The following is a 20829-nucleotide window of genomic DNA, read 5'->3' on the forward strand; positions in this document are numbered from 1 at the left end:
ACACCAAACCCGATCCGACTCACGGTGAAGGAGCAGCCCCCTTCCAACGAGTCGTGTATCCCACTGCTGCTGTCAGAGCACTGCTCACTGCCCATTTACTTGAGTGGCGTCAATTGGCACACGGGCATTGTTTCGTAATGGCACCATCACTGCAGCGCAATAACACGCGCACATGTGCAAGTAAACAGACTCGTTTGAAAAGCGCGAGCGCGTTTGCCTGGGATGTGTTTTGAATGCCACGCCAATTCAGTGCACATGGCACAATCTGGGCCCGACATTTGTCAAATTCCCCTCTTTGTTGTCTTGCGCCATGCGGTGAAGATGAGAAATGTAGAAACGCATGCAGAGCCCCTGCAGATCATCGCCAGCGGTGTCCGTTCACAATGCCAGGGCTCTCCAACAACTCCAATTGTGGTCTCTCCTCTTGACACGCAGCCCCGGTGGTGCGGCGTCTCGTGGTGGGATTGCGTGGAGGCAGACGTGCCGGGTTCGGCTCATGGCTAAGTGCTGCTGTTGTCTTCAGTGCCTCTTCCTGTGCTCGGCCATAATCCTGCCGGAGGGGCAGGGGGGGGTGGCACGGCCGTCTGTGCAGCAAGAGATGATCACCGAGCATTGAAGCCAAATCACCATTGTGTGCATCGGCATCATCTCATGCTGCTGCACCACAGCTCTCAACTCCCAGTCCTCACACCTCCCAACATCTTGCCCTCACACACACAGTCTGTTCTATTTTGGTGTTGACTAGGTAACAATGAGGCCTGTGTATCCTCGAAGCAAATGTGTAAATAACAACTGGATGAAGGAGGGAGGTGCGATGGTGAGAGTTTGAGAGCCGCCGCCGCCGCCGCTGCTGCCGTCAGGACCCTGGTCACGGCTCCAGCACTTCTGACAGGAAGCCGCCTGCCGGGTGGTTCTGTCAGCGAGAAGGCCGCGCAACCACAGACACATGAGCAGACCTCGAGCAGCCACACAACGTTTGTTTTCACAGAGTGGCGGAGCGCGGCCAGAAACAAACAGCACGAGCAAGCGGCGCAAGTTCTTGAAATGCGCGAGATTATAATCAGAGCTTGTGGGAGAAAGAGAGGAGATGATGGGGGGAGGGCATTGCGAAGTGAAGAAGCTGAAAGAAGCAGTGTCGTGACCTGGAGTGTGGTGATTAGGTGTGTGGGTGAGCGGGTGTGTGGGTGAGCGGGTGTGTGGGTGAGTTGGTGGGTGAGTGAGTTGGTGGGTGAGTGAGTTGGTGGGTGAGTGGGTTGGTGGGTGAGTGAGTTGATGGGTGAGTGGGTTGGTGGGTGAGTGAGTTGGTGGGTGAGTGTTGTTGCAACCTGCAGTGTGGTGGATTAAAGAGTCCTCATCGTGGGAGCAGCAATCAACGAGCGAAGTTAATGGGAACAGTCGCCACAGAAGTAGCAATAGAAGAATAGCAACCGATTTGCTAGTTTTAGTTCTCGCTATCTACAAAAGTAAAGGTTTCACCATACACGCTCCAAGTTGGGCTAAGAATGTTTGACCATCACCTAAGATTCGTCAGAATGAGCATGAGTACAGTGGCTTGTGTACTGTGCGATGAAACTGGGAACTTCTGAACTGCTCTTTTCAGTAAAATTCAACAAAATCCCATTGTTCACCAGAAACAGACTCGTTGCCTGGCTATTTATTACTTTACTTTGCACCATCTCCAAGTTGCTCCGGTTCCATTAATAATTATAAATGACTGCGTGCGACACGATTGACATCGTTCCGCGTGACGTGGCGAGGGAGAAGCGCACGGCCCACCTGGAACGAGTGTGTGATGTGCACGTGGTGGCTCCCCCGGCTGGACACCTTGGCGCCGTGGAAGCCAGCCGGCTTGCTCTTCCACGGCTTGGTGTAGCGCTTCCGCTTGAAGTTCCCCACCACACAGCAGCACTGCACAAGCAGGAGCGCACACCCATCCCCCGCACCTCCGATTAGCACGGTTGGCTACGTACGGTGCGAAAGAAGTTCAACGCACGTACATGTTCAGATCAGTGCCCTCGAGTGCAACGAATGACGAACACCGTGGAGGCTTTAGAATACAAATTTTAGGGACAGTTCGGAAGGAAGGGAGGAAGGAGGATGTTTGGGGTGGACACGAGAATATCGAAGTGATCAAGGGCGGATGGAAGAGGTGGGTAAGAGGTGGGTAAGCATGGTGCAGGGTGAGCTCGCAGGGTGAATTCCAATTGGAGGGGTAGATATCGGAATTATTGTCGCTAATTACTCAGCTTGTGTACTCTCGAGGGCCTCACCGAGCCTGAAGGCTGTTGTGCAGGATGGTCCTGCCAAGTATTTGCCGTCGGGGGACAGCGTTGCTGCTGTGTGTAATCCCAAATGAGTAATTGACAGGTAATTGTTTCAGCATTGGGATGTTTGCTCAACATCAGTTGCATTGAACGTTTTGTTTGGCTATGGTAGGAAATCAGAGAACCCGGTGGAAACCCATGCAGAACAGGGGGGGAGAATTCAAACTCCACACAGAAAAGTGCCCGAGTTGGGAATCAAACCCAAGTCGTTGCTGACGTGAGGGGCAGGAGTCACCAGGAAGGTGGCGATGCCGGCGCCGATGGTGTAGCCGGTGATGACGTCGGCCCAGTGGTTGCGGTGCTCGCCGATCCGCACAAGGCCCACGATGAGGCCCAGGCCCATGAGGCCCAGGCAGCAGGTCGGCTTCACGAGCCGGATCCCCCAGCGCTTGCTCGTGCTGGTCACGTACAGCTGAGGGAGCGGGCACGCGCATGCAACGCACGCACCCAGATGTTGGTGACAAACGCAGCGGGGGCAGAATGACGCGTCGATTCAAATGGACACTAATTCTGTGCGGTACGATCTTGCGTATCCGCCTCGCAGGGGACTGAGGTTCGGGTTGCCATCGGTCCGGATTTGACGCCGCACCTCAAACGGGGCACCTCCGGTAGCCTGTGTGGCACGAGGTGGCTCGGCTGCGGTCTACAAGTGGGCTTGATCCAAACAGTCTTGGAATTGGCGTCTGTGTTCAAGTGGCAGACATTTATTTGTACCAAGGTATGGTGGAATTGTGTCGAACTTTATAGCAGAATACTGCCCAGTTTCTTTAAATTTACGCTGAATGAGGAATATGTCAAGGTTAGGCCTCCAAGTGCTAAATTTCCATCGGTCCGGATTATATTGAGCATTGTAACTGGTAGCTAATACAGCACCTAAGGCAGTGCTGGCCTAATCTTATGAGATATGTGAAGCAATCAGCTCAACTTTCCAGTTCATGACCACATCCATCACTACAACATCTAGTCAGTGACAATTCTAGCCACTTTGAAATATTCTAAACCATACCAAATGTCAGCATTGGCATAATAAAACCATGTGGTCGTGCAGCATCTTGTAATACTATTCACGTTGGTGTGATGAGTTGTAATTTCAACGAAAATGATAAAACTGTACCCACTCACATGTGGTGAGCATATTACAAACCACGTTCGCGCAGTCTCACTGGCAGAGGTTCATCGCACTGGGACTATCACAAGCCACACGCGGAATTGTCAGAATGTTTCTAAATGGAAACGAGAAGAGTGGTTGTCTTCTTAGATTGGAGAGTAGATGTGGATTATGTCATCATAATGAGTGGACGCCGTCGACACTGTTATTATAATGTATACAAGTATCCTGTGGCGAGACAAAATCTGTCAAGTTTTGACATCAATCGGGGGTAATGGTGAGTGGGGTGTAAGGTCAACTAAACGCGGTTTCAAGTGGAGATGTAGCGTTGTTATTGAACTGATAACTGCTGGAGGGGCGACAGTGGAACGCACCACGGTGTAGACGGCCGAGTAGAGGCTGAAGGCCGCCTCCTTGCAGGGGAAGGAGAGGCGCGCGCGCGCCACCAGCTCGGGGCTGCCGGTGCACGCCGCCGGGTCCGTGATGAAGACGCCGCCGCCGCCGCCGACCCCCACCGAGGCGGCGGCGGCGGCGTGGCAGGGCAGCGCCGTGTAGTTGGGCTTGCACACGCTCAGGAAGTGGGGCGTCAGCCCTCCGCTAACCACCTGCCCGACGTTGGCAAAAATGTCCGTGGCGAGCAAGCCGTAGAGAAAGAGTCCTGCGAGGGCGACAGCGGTCGACAAGGGGCGAATTCACACCGCGTGGCGAGCGAATTCACACCGCGTGGCGAGCGAATTCACACCGCGTGGCGAACGAATTCACACCGCGTGGCGAGCGAATTCACACCGCGTGGCGAGCGAATTCACACCGCGTGGCGAACGAATTCACACCGCGTGGCGAGCGAATTCACACCGCGTGGCGAACGAATTCACACCGCGTGGCGAGCGAATTCACACCGCGTGGCGAACGAATTCACACCGCGTGGCGAGCGAATTCACACCGCGTGGCGAGCGAATTCACACCGCGTGGCGAGCAAATTCACACCGCGTGGCGAGCGAATTCACACCACGTGGCGAGTGCCGAGCGGTCGCGAGCGGACGGGCGGAACGCGGCGAGCGGCCCTCTCACCGGCGAGCTTGCCGATGCGGCGCAGCAGCGCGTTCACGTGGCAGTGGTCCCCCGGCGCCTCGGGCGGAGGCTCGTACACGACGTGCTTGGCCGAGGTCTCCAGCACGTACTGGGCGAGCTCCACGACGAGAATCTGAGAGGGACTCACGCAGACGGAGCGCGTCTCTCGAGCACGCGACGACGCAGGATGAACTTTCATATTTCACGAGCGATCCAAATATTTTCCGACACGACCACTACCGCCACGCAGGTGTTCGTGGTTGTTCGACACGAAGAGGCTCAGAGAACGCGGAGCGAAACGTCGGACGTCCGGCCAAACAATTTGCGCTCCGATCCGAAAGCACCACCGGAGATGTTTACGCTCGTGGGACATCTGTCCAATCTTGCACGTTGGAGGAAATATTTACGAGTCTGAAAAGTGCCGGGAGGGCAAATCATTAAATGCAGTATAACGTATAATATATGATATCACACAACGGGCCATTAACACAGCGACACATTGTGTTTTTGACGAGCCATTTGTTATTTGTGTCATTAGATTGGAGAAACTGATGAGTTGCTCAATCGAAGCTCAATTGGAAGGTTGTTAGGCAACAGATTAATGGACTTCATTATACGACGCTTCCGTGCTTGACCTACAGTGGGATGTACCGAATAGGCATGGTTCACAACACTGCCAGAGCTGTAATGTGCATGCTTGCAAAGTTCATAATATTCTCAATTTCAAGAACCTCCAAGCCTTTGTAATTGTACGAGCGAGTGGTAACGATGCTTGGTGGTGCAGCGAGTGTGCTATTCAGGGTATGAATTGCACCGTAAATTACAGTGACTCAAGGTGGACTTGAATGTAGGGTGGCTGTGGGTTGCCACCGAGGGTAGGTTCCGTGTCAATTATACGGCCAGGTTCAAGTTTGTGGGCCACGTGATATTGGCTTTGGTAGTAGCGCGACCAATACTGCTCGGTCCAGCGGAGAGCGGGCAAAGTAGAATGGTGGTGGGGTTGTTTACCACGATGTGCTGCTTCGTGTGTAGTTATTTTATTATGTTTTATTTTTATTATTTTATCATTTCCATTCTACGTGACTTTACCGAAAGAACCAGGAAGATGAATCCCTGCAGTCACGAAAGCTTTAAATCGAAATTTAGTTCGTGTGTACTCCGTGTGCGGTCTGTGTGTGCTCCGCGTGTGGTGTGGGTGGCTGTTGTCGTCATCTTTAACGCCCCCCGCATGTGAGAGGCGCAGCAGCAGCAGCAGCGAGCGGGTCGCTGGGCCACAGCTGTTGATGGAGGAGCCGCCACACTTCACACTTCACTCTTCACACTTCACTCTTCACACTTCACGCTTCTCCTGGCAGAACAAAGCCGCGCGGAGCAGCGCCGGGGGCCCGCGAGGAGGATTGGGAACATCAGCAGCACCGCACAGATTGGCCTGCGGAGTGCTGATGTCACGGGAGGTCTCTGCTCTCTCACATTGCTGGTGCTTAGAAGGGAAGTAATACATAATAAAAATAAAACATAATAAAAAAACATAATAAAATATTTTTTTTTATTTTATTACTTCCCTTCTACGTGACTTTACCGAAAGAACCAAGAAGATGAATCCCTGCAGTCACGAACGCTTTAAATCGAGAAATTGCATGTGCTGATAGATTGGGGCAGGCTGTATTACATACACTTTCAACATCAATTAAACATACCAAATCTACGTTTACATAACTCTAGTTGTGATTTAAAAGGTTTAGAAACATATCTAGACTATTTGTTTTTAGGTTATTTTGCTTGAAATTAACACAAATCATCATTTGTAAACTTTGGATATTTCCTAATGTTAACATTATAACTTACTTGTGTATGGAAGCCAGATTGCTGCAAATTTTTAATCGGGGAAACCTCTCAAGAGTTTTAGGGGAACCCCTCTGGTCAGTTGCAGACGACCAGGAGCAACATTGTGAAATAACACAACGCATGCACGACCACCCATACCCCAGCAGTCCCCTGAATCAGTCTCAGGTGAGCTGAGTCTCAGGTGAGCTGAGTCTCAGGTGTGCTGAGTCTCAGGTGAGCTGAGTCTCAGGTGTGCAGAGTCTCAGGTGAGCTGAGTCTCAAGTGAGCTGAGTCTCAGGTGTGCAGAGTCTCAGGTGAGCTGAGTCTCAAGTGAGCTGAGTCTCAGGTGTGTAGAGTCTCAGGTGAGCTGAGTCTCAGGTGTGCAGAGTCTCAGGTGAGCTGAGTCTCAGGTGTGCTGAGGCTCAGGTGAGCTGAGTCTCAGGTGTGCAGAGTATCAGGTGAGCTGAGGCTCATGTGTGCTGAGGCTGAGTCTCAGGTGAGCTGGGGCTGAGTCTCAGGTGTGCAGAGTCTCAGGTGAGCTGAGTCTCAGATGTGCTGAGGCTCAGGTGAGCTGAGTCTCAGGTGTGCAGAGTCTCAGGTGAGCTGAGGCTCAGGTGTGCTGAGGCTGAGTCTCAGGTGAGCTGGGGCTGAGTCTCAGGTGTGCTGAGTCTCAGGTGTGCTGAGGCTGAGTCTCAGGTGAGCTGGGGCTGAGTCTCAGGTGTGCTGAGGCAGAGTCTCAGGTGTGCTGGGGCTGTCTCAGGTGTGCTGAGTCTCAGGTGAGCTGAGTCTCAGGTGTGCAGAGTCTCAGGTGTGCAGAGACTCAGGTGAGCTGAGTCTCAGGTGTGCTGAGGCTCATGTGTGCTGGGGCTGAGTCTCAGGTGAGCTGAGGTCGCGGTATTTGCGGAATTATCGGAGAAGAGAGAACCTCGCTGTTTGCTGGGAGGGACTCTGCTCCTCCGTGCCGTTCAGTGGCTGATCCGGCCCCCACCCCCACCGCCCTCCCCTCGCTGTTGGTCGCACGCGGGGGCAACCAATGGAGAGGCGATGTTGGATTACTCCGACGGTGCTGGATTACTTTGCATGGAAACTGTTCAGCAATACGAATGCAGGGATTGCTGTAAATGTTAATTTCTCAAAATTACTACAAGATCCTGTCCACCTTCTCTTACCCTATTCCATCGGTGGACGTTCCGAGTATCCACACCTCCCCATTTCTCTTATTTGCACTTCCCTGTGCGTGGATAAGACGAGTGAATTGTGTGGATGAACACGTATTATAGAAACTGCCCAAGTGCCCCCATCACCAGCATCAGCCATGATCAATCCACTGCTGGATGAAGACCTCCCTAAGTGACCACCACCTCTCACGTTTCTGCGAAGTAAAAATCCACCCAGTATCTACGCACGACCTAATTTAATCGATCCATCTCCCACGGTGGCTGTCCTCTCACCCGTTCCATCACTTGGCTGCCATTCCACCTTTACACTCGACCATCGGCCATATGTACAAGTCCGCATCCTTTTCCTAACAGATGCCGTGAGCCTGCGCGTCCCTCCTTCTGACTCTCAATGAACTTCCAAACGTGAATATTTCCATGTTTTTTGTGCCCTTTTCATCTCTGTTGGTTCTTTGTTCAATTTCGTTTGTCAATGAGCGTGTCTCTGAACGGCGCGGCGCAGTGGGTCGGGCGCTCTGATGGGAACTCTCTTCACTGGGCCACGCTGCTCTCGGCTACCGCCCAGTACGGAGTGGCCCCCACGTCGCTGCCGACAGGAGGAGTTGTCGCTCTGCATGATTCTGAGAGGGGGGGGGGGGAGCTTCTTCCCCGTCGCCCACCACCTCCGACGCAACGCCAGCGCTGCGTGCGTCTCTCCCAGCGCCACATCCGCACCGTTACGTAACAGCAACCCTACAACAACGATTATATTTTTTATAAAGCGTCAAAAAGCACAAGGCGTTAAAACCATTTAATCTAAACTAATTACACTGATATAGCAGCACGAACAATTAATTCCCCTTTAACTCAAATGCAGCATTCTATATTGAGAGAGCCAGTGTGGCCCTGGGGTTGCTATGGGAATCTATTTCTGAGCACGTTACGCGCAGTGTGAAAGCAGTCGCTACGTGAACAGAAACGTAATGTGCTGCTGGCGAATGTGGAGGGTAGAAATTCCGCCAGAAAATAGCACCACGACTGTAGCACTATGAGCACGGTTTCACATCTGCCATGATTTAGATGCAACGAGCGTTCACAGTGGGTTTAATTCATCATCCGCCATGAGCTGCACAGAAATAAAGGTTAATGTGAAATCATCGAGGTTTTATTCTCGTGTGACCGAGAGGAAAGTGAGATGCGGCTTTGACCGACTGGATTTCTACGGGAAGCAGCGGAGTTCTAATGAGCGTCGTTACCAAGATTAATGATTGACTTTTTGATTAGGCCACGTAATGGTCTGCCCACATTTATGCCATGAAAACCTCCACTTCTGGATATAGCCAAAACAAATGCCACATGAACAAGCATCCCACGTGCCAGTTGTTGTGTCAGCTCACCAGTAAGTTGTTGTAGCTCACCAGTAAGTTGTTGTAGTTCACTAGTAAGTTGTTGTTGTAGTTCACCAGTAAGTTGTTGTTGTAGCTCACCACTAAGTTGGTGTGTCAGCTCACCAGAAAGTTGAAGAAAAAATGTTAGTCAAATTGAGCAATTAGATGATCTAATTGCTTGATTGTGTGAGAAGGTATCTAGCAATTAGTAGCAACATGTTGCCGTGAAAATTGTTCTTCTGCTTACCCGTGAGCTGAAACAACAATAATAACAATGGAAGCATTAAACACTCCCCCGCACAAAGTGAATTTGCTTGACTCTGTCGGATGGTGGAAGGTGGCATGACAAATTTGGGGCCGATAATTACGTGGCCGAACCTCAAAGTGAGTTATGAATCACAATTCTGGCTGTGAAAACCCCCGCACTGTCTTAAAGATACGAGGGCCTCCGCTCCTCGTAGTAACGACGCAGAGATTCACTGGAGTGGCGGTGTTAACCCTTTGATGTTCATTGCAATCATTAGAACTTTATGCCAACAAATAGCACACCGATGTTAAATGTATCGCCATGTGATTTTTTTTAATGAAATCACTAAATCACGATTCACATTTGGGACATGCTCAATTACCCACACACACACGCACGGCGTACAGCACAACATGCTAAGAGGTCATTATCTCACTCGGGATATTGAGAAGAGTTCGCAGACTTCTCCTACACTCGGCAGCTTCGTCATTATGCTGAGAACATGGACTCCAAGACTTGTGTGTGGGTGGCGATGAGAGATCCCATTTCACGACTGCACGCCTCGGCTCGGACTGCCCGTATGAGTCGGTCCCTTTATACCCTTCCCCTACGCTCCACAAATAACTGCGAAACGCAATTCCACTTTACAGCGTTCCTCGTGGAGGCCGGCTAAAATAAGAGGGGGGGAATTAGAACTCGAAGTTTACGTGACGCTGCGGAGCTCACAAGGGACAGAGAATATGGCTAAATCTATTTTAATCTGGAGGGGGTTTTTTATCGCCCCATATCTTGTTGAGAACAACATTGTATCATCACGCCCACGATGTTTCCTTCCCGCGGTGCTGAAGCCGGCACGCTCACTCTGCTCTGGGAAGGACTCCGTGATCACAGGCGCTCCCCTTTCCTGCCTCGCAAACTCCTCGCATCAGGGACGCGATTCGCGCGTGCGACACGGCCTCCCCACTCGCCGCTTCGTGGACAATTACGCAAACGCACCCACACAAAAGACAAAGCACCCCCCCCCCGCCACATTGGCCTTGAACACTCTCTTGGGGCAAGCGCTGTTAGCGAGCACCTACGGAGGCTGGCGTAGCACTCGAGGAGATGGGTGGCCGCGTGGTAGTGGTGGCCAATATCACGCGCGGCCGCCTTTGTCTCCCCAGTCCTGATGTTTTTACATTCCGTAACATGTATTCAATTGAGGCCGAGTCGACCTAGTGGAGGCCCAGGACCGGATCAGATAATCAGCCGTGGTGTTGGCCATTAGCGGGAATTGATCTCGGGTCGCCAGATTTATAGCACAGCAAACTAACCACTGCTCCCCTGTGCGCTTTACACGAGCACACACACACGTGTATAGTATACCGTACACACACACACGTGTATAGTATACCGTACACACACACACACACGTGTATAGTATACCGTACACACACACACGTGTATAGTATACCGTACACACACACACACACGTGTATAGTATACCGTACACACACACACACGTGTATAGTATACCGCACACACACACACACACAGGTGTATAGTATACCGTACACACACACACACGTGTATAGTATACCGCACACACACACACACGTGTATAGTATACCGTACACACACACACACACACGTGTATAGTATACCGTACACACACACACACGTGTATAGTATACCGTACACACACACACACACACGTGTATAGTATACCGCACACACACACACACACACGTGTATAGTATACCGCACACACACACACACGTGTATAGTATACCGTACACACACACACACGTGTATAGTATACCGTACACACACACACACACGTGTATAGTATACCGCACACACACACACACACACGTGTATAGTATACCACACACACACACACACGTGTATAGTATACCGTACACACACACACACGTGTATAGTATACCGTACACACACACACACACGTGTATAGTATACCGCACACACACACACACACACGTGTATAGTATACCGTACACACACACACACGTGTATAGTATACCGTACACACACACACACACGTGTATAGTATACCGCACACACACACACACACAGGTGTATAGTATACCGTACACACACACACACGTGTATAGTATACCGTACACACACACACACACACGTGTATAGTATACCGCACACACACACACACACAGGTGTATAGTATACCGCACACACACACACACGTGTATAGTATACCGCACACACACACACACACAGGTGTATAGTATACCGTACACACACACACACGTGTATAGTATACCGTACACACACACACACACACGTGTATAGTATACCGTACACACACACACACGTGTATAGTATACCGTACACACACACACACACACGTGTATAGTATACCGCACACACACACACACACACGTGTATAGTATACCGCACACACACACACACGTGTATAGTATACCGCACACACACACACACGTGTATAGTATACCGTACACACACACACACGTGTATAGTATACCGTACACACACACACACGTGTATAGTATACCGTACACACACACACACACACGTGTATAGTATACCGTACACACACACACACACGTGTATAGTATACCGTACACACACACACACGTGTATAGTATACCGTACACACACACACACACACGTGTATAGTATACCGCACACACACACACACGTGTATAGTATACCGTACACACACACACACGTGTATAGTATACCGCACACACACACACACAGGTGTATAGTATACCGTACACACACACACACGTGTATAGTATACCGTACACACACACACACGTGTATAGTATACCGTACACACACACACACGTGTATAGTATACCGCACACACACACACACACGTGTATAGTATACCGTACACACACACACACACGTGTATAGTATACCGTACACACACACACACGTGTATAGTATACCGTACACACACACACACGTGTATAGTATACCGCACACACACACACACACGTGTATAGTATACCGTACACACACACACACGTGTATAGTATACCGCACACACACACACACACGTGTATAGTATACCGTACACACACACACACACGTGTATAGTATACCGCACACACACACACACACGTGTATAGTATACCGTACACACACACACACGTGTATAGTATACCGTACACACACACACACGTGTATAGTATACCGTACACACACACACACGTGTATAGTATACCGCACACACACACACACACGTGTATAGTATACCGCACACACACACACACACGTGTATAGTATACCGTACACACACACACACAGTGTATAGTATACCGTACACACACACACACACGTGTATAGTATACCGTACACACACACACACACGTGTATAGTATACCGTACACACACACACACACGTGTATAGTATACCGTACACACACACACACACACGTGTATAGTATACCGTACACACACACACACGTCTATAGTATACCGTACACACACACACACACGTGTATAGTATACCGTACACACACACACACGTCTATAGTATACCGTACACACACACACACACGTGTATAGTATACCGTACACACACACACACACGTGTATAGTATACCGTACACACACACACACGTGTATAGTATACCGTACACACACAGACATACAAAGAGCACCATGTAGCCTCTAAGAGACCGTTGAGGTAAGTGCTGACTAGTTTGATGTCCTTCCCCCACACCTCCGATTAGCGCGGATGGCTTGTACCTACAGGTGCGAAAGAAGTTCAACATACATACAACATACATGCAACAAACATACAACATACATACAACATACATACAACATAGATGCAACGCGGAGAGGCCTTCATCCAGCAGTGTATTAATCAATAGTTGCTTTATGATGGTGATTTTAAAAAATGTCGCATCCATCTCGCACTCGACTCGGAACGTGGCTCGTCGTAAATGAGAATTGGGTCTCTGCCCCGATGTTCTGGTCTCTGCCCCGATGTTCTGGTCTCTGCCCCGATGTTCTGGTCTCTGCCCCGATGTTCTGGTCTCTGCCCCGATGTTCTGGTCTCTGCCCCGATGTTCTGGTCTCTGCCCCGATGTTCTGGTCTCTGCCCCGATGTTCTGGTCTCTGCCCCGATGTTCTGGTCTCTGCCCCGATGTTCTGGTCTCTGCCCCGATGTTCTGGTCTCTGCCCCGATGTTCTGGGCATTGCTCATCCCCGCCCTGGCTCTTGAATCGCGGGCAGAGCGACGCACGAAGACTTCGCAGCGGTACATCAATTGCGGCGGGAATGTTTGGATTTGTGCCGCTGAAGCTTTGCCACCTCCGTGGGTAATTCCTCTTCTGGCTCGTGGACGTGTGATGTCAGGCCTCCCCCGAGCCATCGGCTTGAGTAAGAAAGTCTTGCAGACTTCACGACCACACGCTGGGATTTCCCAGCTGCGTGTTCAGTCGACGAGTGAGTTGATTGAAAGTGATTATATTCAATATTTTATGTAAAATGTCCCAAAAGTAAAATTACTAAGTTTGGCAAAAGTCTTTGAAGTACATTGCATAATGTATTAAACGCAATTGAATTACATCTCTCCCGAGGACATCCTTTAATGAACTCAACACCAGAGGGTGGAGCCGGTGCTGCTGAGATTCTGGGCTCAACTCCAGTCGGCCACTGGCTCAGAGCGTTGAGGGTCTCCGGCTCGACCTCCACAGTCGCAAATGCGGCGGTCCAGGACTTTGCCTCTTTTATTTCAAACATTTCAGGGCCTGCGAATGGACGCCAGCTCGTGCGGATAGGGGAGCTATCGAAGTGACGTCAGCCGTTCTGCGACGTCATCTCACGAGGTGACGACACAGTGTGGTCCACTGCTCGCTCCAAGTTCCAAACGCGGATCGTCGCCACCTCGTGGCGCGATGCCCGAACATCGCTACGCAGTAAACCTGAACAAAGTCACGTCAACATCTTAAACTCTGAGCTGTGATATCCATACAAAGCCACATTGGTCAATAACACTGCCCTGAAGTGGAGTGTGTCTGTAATATGCGATGCAGCAATAACGTGGATAACAGTTGCGGCTTTGGGCCGTGAGACTTCTCTGCTGCGAATGTCCTTCTGCATTTTTGGGAATGTCGTCATCGACGAACACGCTGCGTTGGTATTTGCGATTGTGCACCACTGCTAGAGCAGCTTTACAACTTTGGGGCTGTCCATAAATGACGTCACGCGATTTTGGACGATTTTTGACCCCCCCCCTCGTCGTGTCACGACGGGGGGGGGGGGGTCAAAAATCTGCCCCCCCCCCAAATAAAACATGCTTCAAATCGCTTTAAACTATTGTCATTGTAGTGCGTATTTAATGTGGCGCTGCACTCTGATGTTGTAGGATCATTATTTTTATTATTAAAAATCATATTTAATAAAGTGGAACGTGTTGTCTATATTTATTTAGAGTTGCGCATTTTAATGTGACATCACATTTCTCAACCCCCCCCCCCTCGTCACACATATTCACAAATGTCTGACCCCCTCCCCCCCCTAGGTGCGTGACGTCATTTATGGACGGCCCCTTTACTTATTTTATACCTACTATAATCACCTCGTGACGTCACTCCACATCGACCAGCCCCCCTCATTAATAATCATGAGCAGGTGACGTCCTCCAAATGGACCCCCCCCCCATTATTATTACCGACTAGAATGAGCCAAGAATGTCTGTGTGCAACGCTCGTGACGTCATTTCTTTTGAACCATCTACGTGACTTTACCCAAACACCCAAAGAATATGAATTCCTGCAGTCACGAAAACTTTAAGTCAAGATTTAATCATTATAAGGTGACGTCCTCCAAATGAACACCCCCCCACCCCATTCATAACAATTAGCGGGTGACGTCACTCCACATGGGGGGCCGAGGCGCCTCCTCCCCCCTCCTCAGCGCCAACTTACAGCCCTCACTACAAAGGCAGAACCCTGACGTCACGCGATCTCCGTAACGCTGTTGAGACATCGAAGTTAAGAGGACGTCATGATGAACAAGGGATTATAACCTTTACATGAAATAGGTCTGTGTCACCGCGCGCTTACAAATTGCACACGAATTGATGCAATGAATATCTCGTCGCGGTCTGATTTTCGCTTGCAAGTTTCAGATTTGGACGGGCAAGAGGCGAGTTTATAAGAATAACGTGCAGCAGACGACTCTTCAACATGTTTCAATATTTCCCAAAATATCTTTCATTTACTATGCATGGCCATTTTTCTGTATCTAACACTTAAGCGCTGAGCGGTGGTGAAGTTGTTCTGACAGGCCGTGTCTGTCACATTAAACATGGATAGAGCCGGGGATTAAAAGCTTCTGCAAGGGAAGCATGGCCTCAACCCGAGCGGTGCCCCCCCCCCCCACCGCTCTGCTGATTGGGCGTTTTGAAAATCGCTTTAAACTCGCCAAGTCGCCACGTCCACTTGTACGGAGTCGGTCTGGAGCCATCTCGTGCCCCCAGTCCCAGCGAATCCGACGCAATCATCCTGAGCCGTTCCAACCGACCCGACTCTCTTCTATGTCGGATTCATACAGCGTCCTTTCCAGAGCGGAGCCCCCCGTGAGGTTTGATGTTTGGACGTTCAACTCGGAGTTTGAATTTGTTGCACTGGAACCCGTTTGCTTCGACGATGTTGCACTCTGAGTTTGGGAGAGCAGGAATGTGATGGGCTTTGCAAACCACTTTGAAAGAGAAGAGCAGAAAGGCGAGGGTATGTCCAAGCCGCACCGCTGTCTGTGCCGCCGAATGGATCAGAGAACCGGGCCCGACTAAGCTGCTCACAAAGAGACCGTGGCAGGTGAGAGTTGTAGATGCGATTGGGCAAAAACGGCTGTGCGGTGTGGGCCAATGAGCACGGTTGGCTACGTACGGTGCTAAAGAAGTTCAACATTAATACACAGGTGAGTGTGTGCAGGATAGGGGAGGGCGGATGGCCGAGACACCCATTGCAGTGGTCTGCATGAGTCCGGCGACCAAGGGGAAGAGAAGAGCTGAGAGCAGATTGGGGGACACTGAGGACAGACCTCGTGCAGCAGCTGTCGGATCTGGTCGTGGGTAAACCTGTGTGCTGTTATGAAGCCTACATTCTCTCCCAGGCCTCCATTTAAATAAATAAATAAATCTCTAGGTCTCAGAGGGCTTTTAACCGATAGAAATCGTCGAATCGTCTCGTGTTGTGTTGACTGATTTTGACTCTGCTGCAGTATGTCACGTGAGAAATAAAGAGTTTATTGTTGAATCTTCAGTTCGCATTTTTATATTTTCCCATGATATTTAGATTGTTGTACTTTTCTTACAAGCAGAAACTAAGATTCGCCACCCTTTCCACCACAGACCAAACCCGGATATTTCTCAGTCATCCTAGGTGCATCCACACTGTGCCGTATCCTATCGTAAAATTCTGCACAATATCGGCACCAGAACTCAGTAAAAATCAATTCCTGCCACCCTAGAACAGATGCCAATTGCCGGACTGTCTGGCCCAATCCCGGGCAGTTGGCAATCCGAGCCTGGCTGGCTTTAATACCGGGCTGAAATCATTGGTGCAAGATGTGAATCCGTCCCCTTTCACAATTTCCTACGCGTGAACACATTGCACCGATCATCAAACCGCCCCACCTGCTCCGCGTGACAGGTGGCTGAAGAGACCCGGGGTTGACACGAGGCTGACAGCGCAGAGCTATTCTGCACACCCAGCGAGCATTGTGCACCGAGCGGTATCCAAATTTGATTGAAGCCAAAACATGTTGAGACATCGTTTTTCATTTAAAGAGAAAAATTACGGACTTGAAAAGAAAACAAGTGTGCCGTGCAAATTGGTAGTCTTAGGTTTGTTAGACAACGCACGTGAACATCGACGCGTGAACGTCGACGCATAAACCTCGACGCTTGCGCCTGATGATTGAGCGCGCCGCTCGGGGTGCGAGGCCCAGGGTTGCGAGAACCCCGCCGCTCGGGGTGGGGGGCACGCCGCGTGCACCGTCGATAAGCGCGGTTGGCTATGTACTGTGCGAAAGAAGTCCAACGTACATACAGGTCACACACCGCGTCATCTGCCCTCGTAACAGGATTTGTGCTCGGGATGTGGTCTTGGCCAAAGCCGCGATGCCACCACGGCACCGCCACCGCTTTCTAGACTGCCTCGCCTCCTGCAGCTGCTGCAGAGCAGCGCCCTCCATGATCCGCCCTGCGGTCTCCACGGCCACGGCCCGAGGCCCTCGCGTCGCGTTGGTCGTTGGGCCCGTGGAGACCGCTCCCGGCCCTCCTCGTCGTCCCCACACGCGCGCAACTTTCCCAAATCCCGTCCACAACACTCCTCTGCTGCTGCTGCCGCCACCTTCTCCTCCGCACGTGTGCCTCACGCGCCCTGCCTCGCTGCTGACCGCACGGTACCTGTGGGCACGTGCGCGGTGTTTACACGCCGGGCCCGCGACGCCACCTCACCTCACCTCACCCCACCCCACCCCACCTCACCCCACCCCACCTCACCCCACCTCACCTCACCCCACCTCACCCCACCTCACCTCACCTCACCCCACCTCACCCCACCTCACCCCACCTCACCTCACCTCACCTCACCCCACCTCACCTCACCCCACCTCACCTCACCTCACCCCACCTCACCTCACCCCACCTCACCCCACCTCACCTCACCCCACCTCACCCCACCCCACCCCACCTCACCTCACCTCACCTCACCCCACCTCACCTCACCTCACCCCACCTCACCTCACCCCACCCCACCTCACCTCACCTCACCCCACCTCACCTCACCTCACCCCACCTCACCTCACCTCACGTCACCTCACCTCACCTCACCCCACCCCACCTCACCTCACCCCACCCCACCTCACCCCACCTCACCTCACCTCACCTCACCCCACCCCACCTCACCCCACCTCACCTCACCCCACCTCACCTCACCCCACCTCACCTCACCTCACCTCACCCCACCTCACCCCACCTCACCCCACCTCACCTCACCTCACCCCACCTCACCTCACCCCACCTCACCTCACCCCACCTCACCTCACCTCACCCCACCTCACCTCACCCCACCTCACCCCACCTCACCTCACCCCACCTCACCCCACCCCACCCCACCTCACCTCACCTCACCCCACCTCACCTCACCTCACCCCACCTCACCCCACCCCACCTCACCTCACCTCACCCCACCTCACCTCACCTCACCCCACCTCACCTCACCTCACGTCACCTCACCTCACCTCACCCCACCCCACCTCACCTCACCCCACCCCACCTCACCCCACCTCACCTCACCTCACCTCACCCCACCTCACCTCACCTCACCCCACCTCACCTCACCTCACCCCACGTCACCCTCATGGCCGAGTTTCGTTCCTGCGCCCGTCAGATGAGGCCCGCGTGGGTTTGTACCCAAATGACGTGACACGCTAATGGGGAATTTATGTTAATAGGAGTACACAAATATGACGCGTACAAACGAGAGTGAATGTTTAAATGCCTGATACACTACACACACGTGTCCACACACACACGCGTGTCTACACACACACACGCGTGTCTACACACACACGTGTACACACAACAACAACAACAACCGCCATTCGCCACTAAGTGGCGGTGACGTCACCACGACGCTTGTGCCAGGCCATGTGCACCTTGAGGCAACGTGAAGTGTGGAACGCCCGCTGGCCGGAGGTCACGTGGCAGACCCAGGTGCCACGGGTCGACTGACCGAGATGACCGAGATGACTGGCTGATGCACCACCTGTGCCCCCTACTGTGCCAACTTGCTGTGCTTTAGCCACCCGGCGCTCCGCTCGTTGTTGTGAGCGTCGCTCCTCCGCCCTCCGTTGTTGTTGGAGGGCGACTGCCTCCAACTGCCCAGTAGCGTCCTTCACGAGCCTCCTCACACACACACGTGCCCACACACACACAGTGTACACACACACACGTGCCCACACACACACAGTGTACACTGCCCTCCCCGTGCAGTTGGAGGGCGACTGCCTCCAACTGCCCAGTAGCGTCCTTCACGAGCCTCCTCACACACACACGTGCCCACACACACACAGTGTACACACACACACGTGCCCACACACACACAGTGTACACTGCCCTCCCCGTGCACACGATATACCCCCGTATATCCTTTAACAGACAGTCGGGGCAAGTGCTGTTAGCGATCATCTATTGAGGCCGATACGGCACACGAGGGGGTGACCTGCACCACACAAGACCGCCTTTGTCTTCCCAGTTCCGATATTAACACATCGTACCAGGTAGTCATTGTTAATGCTCAGTCGACATAGGGGAGGCCCAGAATCGGTTCAGATATTGGTCACTAAATATTGGCTGCCGGGTTCGTAGCCGAGTGCGCTAACCACTGCACTCCCGCTCCCCAATACCCACGAAGACGACACTCATCCTCCGTATCGCCCTGGGGGCGAGTGTTGTTGGCGAGCGCCACCGATGAAGGCCGTCACAGCCCCCCCCCCCGGCTCACCGTGGCACAGGGCAGCGCGGCGAGGATGGGGTAGAGGATGGCGGGGGGCGCGGCCCCCCGAGCCTCGGGACCCGGGTCCGGGGCCGCCAGGGCGCGCTCCCAGCAGAAGAAGCCGCGCTGCGTCACGGGGAACGTGTCGGAGCACTCGAGGTGGTAGGCGAGCAGCACCGTGCCGGCGCCCAGCACCAGCTGCACGTACAGCATGCTGCCTCGCCGCTCGCTTGGCTCACTCCGCCAGCCGAGACTGCAGGCTCATGCACCCACCACGCCTGCTCTAGCCCGCCCTACTCCTACAACCCCCCTGCCGAATACAGCAGCAGCCGCAGCTGCAGCCTGCCCGGCTGAAACAGCAGCCTCAAGCGCGCACGCCGACGCGCCGGGTATGAGGGTAGTGATGGTGGTGATGGTGAATCTGGTGACGGGGGTGATGGTGGTGGTGGGGGAGTAGTGATGGTGATGCCGTGTGCGCTGCCAGTTCGCTTTGTCCTCTCGTCCTCCTTATCGCAGCGATGCACTCCCCGCCCCGTGTCGTGTCGCCTCTCCGTATGAACCTTCCATGGCCCCCTCTGCTCAGCCTCCCCTCCTCCCTGCTGATCTGTGGGCGCCCCTCACCGATCTCGCCGACGAACGCGTCAATTAATGTTTTCTAGATTGTCCCCTTCCTCGTATCCTGCTCCCTCTCTCCCGGCTCTTTGTCTCCTCGTCTCGAAGCCTCTGGTTGGCCCCGTCTCGGCTCGCGAGCTGCCCGGCGCGCTCTCTGCATGGATCCGTGATCTATTCTCGAATAAAAAATAACCGGGGTAGGAGGAGGAGGAGGCTCCTGCTGCTGACGCGTGGAGTTCAGCTGCCCCAGTCACTGCAGGCGCCGTGCGCGGTCGTGACGACGCCTACAATGATTAGATTCTCTCCTGCCAGGGTGAGACAATGCTCATTTAACATTTGCAATTTCTAAAATAAAAACCCTACATCAATTCCGCACTCATTTTAAAGCTCAGAATAGGGCGACTCGGCGTCAAGAGAAGGCCTCAAGTCACTGGTGCAGAATGCATGCAGCGACGATTCCATAGAAGATCGTGATGATTATGCCATCAATTCAGATTGATGGGCTAATGTGGTTCTCATTAACGGATGTGAGGATGAAATATTGTGTCATCATTGTGGCTCATTTGAAATATTTTGAGAGGGATAGGGAA

At 52.4% G+C, this 20829-nt stretch overlaps 1 protein-coding gene across 1 annotated transcript; it reads right to left on the reverse strand.

Annotated features, from left to right (window-relative positions):
* Positions 1–652: 652 nt before the first annotated feature.
* On the reverse strand, positions 653–19840 carry LOC144726858 (phospholipid phosphatase-related protein type 5-like). Its single transcript, XM_078605813.1, has 6 exons — positions 19637–19840; positions 4501–4633; positions 3807–4090; positions 2560–2736; positions 1777–1908; positions 653–913 (listed from the first exon to the last, which is right to left on the reverse strand). Exons 1-6 carry the CDS (start codon positions 19838–19840, stop codon positions 869–871), a joined length of 975 nt encoding a protein of 324 aa, XP_078461939.1. The 3' UTR covers positions 653–868.
* Positions 19841–20829: the final 989 nt, after the last annotated feature.

This window comes from Lampetra planeri, chromosome 24 (assembly GCF_965212315.1).
Source record: "Lampetra planeri chromosome 24, kcLamPlan1.2.h2, whole genome shotgun sequence".
In the NCBI taxonomy this organism is placed as follows: domain Eukaryota; kingdom Metazoa; phylum Chordata; class Hyperoartia; order Petromyzontiformes; family Petromyzontidae; genus Lampetra; species Lampetra planeri.